The sequence below is a fragment of the Marmota monax genome, unplaced genomic scaffold (genome assembly GCF_021218885.2).
Source record: "Marmota monax isolate L192 unplaced genomic scaffold, Marmota_monax_Labrador192_F-V1.1 WCK01_AAM20220418_F8-fsc00271, whole genome shotgun sequence".
NCBI lineage: Eukaryota > Metazoa > Chordata > Mammalia > Rodentia > Sciuridae > Marmota > Marmota monax.
This window is the reverse complement of record NW_026694659.1, coordinates 602,784-609,391: the sequence shown is the minus strand read 5'-3', so window position 1 is coordinate 609,391 and position 6,608 is coordinate 602,784. Positions and strand designations below refer to the sequence as shown.

The 6,608-nt window shown below is 38.5% G+C and overlaps 1 protein-coding gene across 1 annotated transcript; it reads right to left on the bottom strand.

The window, feature by feature from the left end:
- Positions 1-540: 540 nt before the first annotated feature.
- LOC124078484 (E3 ubiquitin-protein ligase RNF168-like) lies at positions 541-2,488 on the bottom strand. Its single transcript, XM_046423299.2, has one exon. It carries the CDS (start codon positions 2,282-2,284, stop codon positions 593-595), a length of 1,692 nt encoding a protein of 563 aa, XP_046279255.1. The 5' UTR covers positions 2,285-2,488; the 3' UTR covers positions 541-592.
- Between the last annotated feature and the right edge of the window lie 4,120 nt (positions 2,489-6,608).

Below are 6,608 nucleotides of genomic sequence, written 5' to 3'. Positions count from 1 at the left end.
TTCCTTTCTGTCAACTGAATTTTAATTTACTAGAAAACTCTCGATTTAACTTTGATTCTAATCCATTTTAAGATGAAGAAAATGCTATAATGCTCAAAATTTAATTAAATTGGAGATGGAAATTAACTACTCAATTGGTATGGTAGATATATTTCAAGTGCTCTATAAATATAAGGGAAAGTAACAAGAAAATCTAGACCCTATATTCTACATAGATTCCTTAACTACCTGATATACTATAATCTTTGTTTTGATTATTCATGACAAAAAACGAGCAAAGGCCATAAAACTTTTTCCTTTTTTTTAAAAGAATGGCACTTCAAGACTTCTTGGCTTGGCGAACACATCTGTATATACAAAAGGACTGTTAAACTTAGTACATGTTAGTTATTAACAATGAATAGGGACCCTTTCTTATCACTGAGTTTTATAGAAAACACATTTGTATATGCTTCCTTTTAATCACTTTAAAGATAATAAGTATGCTTAGACAGCAGAGATTAATGTGAAATTTATAAAGATTCTATGACAGAAGAGAGCTTCACAATCCAGCTTTACTAGAAGACATTCCTTTTACCCACATTATTTGGTGTTATCTCTGAAACATCTGAAAAATACTTTTCTGTGAATTACTAGGCTGTAGAGAATGAGTACTTTTAGATACATTACAATTTTCTTTAGTAGAATTTGATATCTTTTTTCCGTTAGCCGAACTGTTCAACTGGATTTTAAAAGAAGGCTGCCAGTTTTCATCTCTTGAGCCTCTTCGAGGTTTTGGATGCTCTACATCAGTCTGATTTTTGAAGTTTCTGTCTTTGTAATTCTTCTGCCCATTTAGTAAGTTATGTGGAGGTGAGGATGTAGTACGTAACTGGTACCCATCTGGGGATCCTTTTTGCCGATTTGGCTTCATTAGTTCTTTATCCACCTCTTTCTGCAGTTGTAACGCTAATAGCCGGTCTTGTTCTTCTTGTTTGTGTCTCTCAAAAAGTAAATGCTCCAAATCTATCAGTTTTTGGGTAAAATTCATTTCTGTTTCCTCTTGATCTGAAGAAGATTCCGAGAATGTTTTCTTCCTTTTTAAAGAAAAGCATGAATCTATGACTGCTTCAACTGAAGATTCCTGGCTTTTTCTTTTCGAAACACCTTTACTGTCTGGTTGGCTAGACTCTGTCTCAACTGGGTTGTCTCCAATTATTTGTATCATATTTGATGAAGTACGCCCATTCTCTGTCTTGCCACAAGGCTTAACTGTAGCTTCTTTAGAGTAGGGAACTTTGGTTTTAGGTCCTTCATACTTTATGACATATAACTCTTGATCATGATTGTTTGATCTTTTGGCTTTTCCTTCAAGGCACTGTTCTGCATCATAGACACATAACCATGGCATAGGTGACTCTACTGAAGACTTTGTACCTTGTTCTTGAATTTCAAGGCACATTTGAGGAGAAAGTGTTGGCATATCTTCTTCAATTTCTGTATCTTGCCCTGTAGGGCTCTTCATATCACTTCTGTCAATTTCCTTAGATGTGGAGTTTCTCCTGACTTCTTGTACAACTTCAGACTGTGTTGCTGATCCAAATAGAGATTTAGGTGACAAATACTTCTGAATATTTCCAATGTTTTTTTGTTTGTCCTTATTTTTCTTTTGTGACTTGGTTGTGACTGGATCAGATTTTCTGGAATTCAAAGGAGAAGCCAAGGTACTCCCCTCCCAGAAATTATTAATGTTAATGCTTAGCTTTCTTGCCAGTTCTTCATCATTTTTTAGTTGTTCTTCCACTTCACTTCGCCTTTTCTCTGCCTGCTTTTTTTCCTCTTCTTCCTCCTCTGCCAATAATCTCTGTATATATTCTTCACTGGCTTTGTTTTCTTCTTCCTCACTGGCTCGTCGCTCTGCCTCCACCTTGCTTATCTCTTCTTCATATTCTCTTCTTAATTCCCCAGGTTCACTTAACAGACGAATGGGCTGGTAGTCATCAACAATTTCCTCCGATCCTTGCCCAGAGATTCTAAGCTTGCACTCCTTTGGATAGTGTTTTTGAATCGTTTCCCATAGTTCCATATTGATAAGAGAATTTCTACGGGTATGATACCGAGTCCACGAAGAGACCCGGCGGCGACAGAAGGGACAGCACAAATTTGCCTTTTCGACAGTCGACTGGAAGCACGGATTACAGAGCGTGTGGTTACATGGGAGGGTTACGGGCTCGATTAAGATTTCCACACAGATCTGGCACTGGCATTCCGACAAGGAAGGGATGGCGTCCTTGGGTAGAGCCATTTTAATATGCTAATGAGGCCTACTCAACATCAACACCAGGTCAGGAGGCTCCCGGTGGCTCCGGGGCTGACTCCGGGCCACGGCTGAGAGAACGCCGCTTCCGCCCGGACACCGGGCTCCGATCGCAGGACTTCCGTTTTACCGTTGCTGCGGGTGCTGCCCGCGAGCCACCGCCATCCAGCTTTAGGCGGCCCAGCGCAGTGTCCTATTCCTAAAACATTTTTTACTAGTAAATTGCCTAAATATCAATTGAACATATTTTCATATATATGTATACATATATATGTATGTATACTTATTAGTATATGTATTCTAATCAATTGTATATACTTATTGATAAAAATGTATATATATACATATATGTATATATAATACATACATTATCCAAAATCAGTATAACTCAAAATCAAAATAATTGGAAAATTCTCCCTGTTTGGGAATTAAGCAATACAATTCAATATAAACCACAGGTAAATGCAAAATCACAGTGAAAACAAAGTATTTTGAAGTTAATAAGAAATGAAAATATATCAATACTTGCAAGATTTAGCTAATACCTAAGTTAGAAGGAAATAACACAGATTTAAAGGAATATTTTGGAAAAGAAGAAAGGCTAAGAATAACTTAAGTATTCACCTCAGAGTTTTATTTGGTTTTATTTTCAAAATGTAGGTTTGTTTAGAAACAAACAAAAAAAACTAACAAGTTTTTAATAAAATAAATGTCCATTTATTCTCTTTTAAAATTCTTAAAAAGTTTAGAATTAAATTACCTTAACCCAAATAAAATGTATAACATGTATTCAAATACTTAAAGAACAATCATTATTTTTAAGAGTAAAATATTGATTTAATATTGAGAAATGATTAGCTTCCTGCTATCAAAAATCCTATTCAAACTGGGTGCAGTGGTGCAAGTCTGTAATCCCAGCAACTAGGAAGGCTGAAGCAGGAGAATTCCAAGTTTGAAGCCAGCCTCAGCAACTCAATATGGCCCTTTCTCAAAATAAAAATTAAAAAGGGTTGAGAATGTAGCTCAGTGGTAAAGTGTCCCTGGGTTCAATCCCCAGTCCAGAAAAGAAAATTACTCATGATTGTTGTGAATTTCCTAGTCATTGCTGATTGAAGGGAAAAAAAGTATAAGCACTGCAAGCAAAGATGTAAAATTTATTTTATCCAGAGAATACATTTTGTGAATAAGTTCTAAAAATTCTGTAGACAAACTAGCAAATTTATGAGTGAGTTTGGGAAAACTGCTCTATATAAGGTCAATAAAAATAATTAATTTACTTATGTGTACCAGCACTAAACAATTAGAAGACACATATTTTAAAACAACTATATTTACAACTGCATAAAGAACGTATTTCCAAAATTATACCAATAAACACACACACACACACACATTCACATATACACCTATAATAGAAGTTAAAGAAGACCTAGTTAAATGGCAGTCCATACCATATTCATGGATAGGAATCTCATTTTCTAAAGACATCAATTCTGCCCAGATTTATAGATTTAATGCACTGCAATTTCAGCAGGGTGTGTGTGTGTGTGTGTGTGTGTGTGAAAATTTAAAATTTATGTAAATAAATAGGAAATAAATATTTAGAAAGTTGAATGATATACACTACCGGATATGAAGGCCTATAATTAATTAATTAAGACAATGTGATACGATGTAAAGATCAACACTGGAAGAGAGGAAAAAAACCCAGACACAGACCCAAACATACATGGACACTTTATGACTTCTGACAGAGGATTTATATCCAGAACGTATAAAGAACTTGAAATAACACCAAAAACCCAAATAACTCAATAAATGGGCAAATGAACTAGATAGATATTTCTTAAAGGAAGAAATACAAATGGCCAACAAATATATGAAAAAAATGTTCAACCTCATTAGCAATTAGGGAAATGCAAATCAAAACTAGTCTGAGATTATCATCTCACACTAATCAGAATGGCAAGTATCAAGAACATGAACAATAGTAAATGCTGGTGAGGATGTGGGAAAAAATGTACACTCATACATTGCTGGTAGGACTGCAAATCAGTACAACCACTATGGAAAAGAGTGCGGAGATACTTCAAAAGACCACCACATGACCCAACTGTCTCACTCACCGGTATTTATCAGCATACTATAGTGATAGTCATTACAAAGTTTTGTTTGTTTTGTACCAGGGATTGAACCCAGGGGCACTTAACCTCTAAGCCACATCCCCAGGCTTTTTTTGTTCCTTTTTCATTTTGAGATATGATCTCTCTAAGTTGCTTAGGCCCTTGATAAGTCCCTGGGGCTGGCTTTGAACTTGAGATCCTCCGGCTTTAGCCTTCTGAGTTGCTGGGATCGCAGGCATACGCCACCATGCCTGGCCACTTCAAGGTTTATATCAGCACGATTCACGATAACCAAATTATGGAATCCACCCAGATGCCCATCTCATAAGGAGAGAGGAAAGATCAATGGAGTAGAAGGAGGAGAACAAGAGTGAGGGCAGAAAGGGAGGGAAAGGGGGGAATATGGAATGAATTAAACAAAACCTTGTTATGTCTATCCATAAATGTACCAGAAGAATGTCCCCTTTATGTGCATGCAGAGAATTGAAAATAAATAAAGACTGAAAGGAAGATCAATAGGGGTAGGGGGGAGGGGAGGAAAAGAGGGATTGGGGATTGAAATAAAATTCCTTCTGTGTATTATTTTGTCAAAATTAACCCAAGTACTATATATAAATATAATGCTCTAATAAAAAATATCAAAAAATATCAGAATAAAAAAGAAGATGAGGGCTGGGGATGTGGCTCAAGCTGTAGCGCGCTCGCCTGGCATGCGTGTGGCCTGGGTTCGATCCTCAGCACCACATAAAAACAAAGATGTTGTGTCCGCCGAAAACTAAAAAATAAATATTAAAAAAATTCTCTCTTTCTCTCTCACTCTCTCTTTAAAAAAAAAAAATGAGACAGCATTCCCCCCCCACTTTCTTTTTTTGAGAAATGTAGTTTTATGGAATATTTTTTTTTCCTAAAAGAATTTCATGGCAAAATAAACTAGGGCAACACAGCAACCTATAGTCCTAGAAAGTAAAAGCAAACCAGTATCATAGAGGCACAGAAATGACCTGCTGTTAATCAACCGGGAATTTCTCAAAGCTATTTGAGTACAGGACCGTTATGTCGTTGAATGCTAGTGACATCTACAGAACTCATGTTTTGCAGAACACGGTGCTGATTTTAAACTATGAGGTCCAATCCAGCATATAGGGAGCTTGAGAATGACCACTTAGCAGCCACAACAGCAACGCCAAACCAACCATGGATCAACACATCTTAAATGCATCAGAGAACTGCGGTTGCAGGCAAATACCGCTCCCCAAATTGGAAGAAGTCAGGTGGATAGAGGGACTCACATTTCTCTGGAGTGGAAACTTCTGGAGGCTCACTGTGGACACATTTGAGAGACGAGAACTCCCAGGGGAACCCGTCTTCAAGAAGGCCCTCTACTTTTGTGAGTTTTGGTTCAGGGAGCTCTACTAGGTTCTCACACTGAAGATGGGAGCAAAACCCCGTTGTGCTTCAAGGCCTGCTGTTTTCCAGAACCTACCCAACTCCAGCCCACCGTGACCTTCCTGTCTCACCTAATGGGAAAAAGTTGAGAGGCACTTGTGTAGCCCGGAGGCTGAGTGACAGGCTCAGAGTTCATCAGGGGGCCACAGAATGCTCTCTGTCCCCATGCACCTTGCCACCACACATTAGGCCTCCTGTACCAGGCTAGGAAAATAGAGTGATACCCTGTGGAGTGGTCCAACTGGAAAGGTTGCAATGAAGTGCCGCAGTCCGGCTGCAGCAAAATAACCGGGGGGTGACGAATAACTTGTGTATGTTGATACAGCAGGAGTGGGAGCCATTTATTGTAGGACAGGAGGGGTATATATACATTCCACACAGCTTATCTAATTAACATAAACTCCATACAGCAATCAACCAATAAGGAATCTCCACACTTAATGGCTCACTGGCGTTACTTCACAAACCACTCCCTCTGGCAAAATGCCAGGCGCCATCCAGACTTGTTTACAGACTCTAACATTTTCCAGGCGCCATCCTGACTTGTTTACAGACCTTAACAATGAAGGAGTGTCTGGAAGAAGGCAGTGGTAACACAGAGAAGCCGTCTGCTCCACCTACCATGCCTTCTTCTGCCCTCCCCTCCTAGGCTAGCTTCCTGCATCCACCATACCTTCCCACCCACCCGAATCCAATCCCTCCCCTAAGTTGCTCCTCTTGTGTGAAGTGTCCCAAGGACTCCA

Coding starts and splice junctions, on each gene's coding strand:
- LOC124078484 (XM_046423299.2), bottom strand. CDS start 2,284: ATGGCTCTACCCAAGGACGCCATCCCTTCCTTGTCGGAATGCCAGTGC.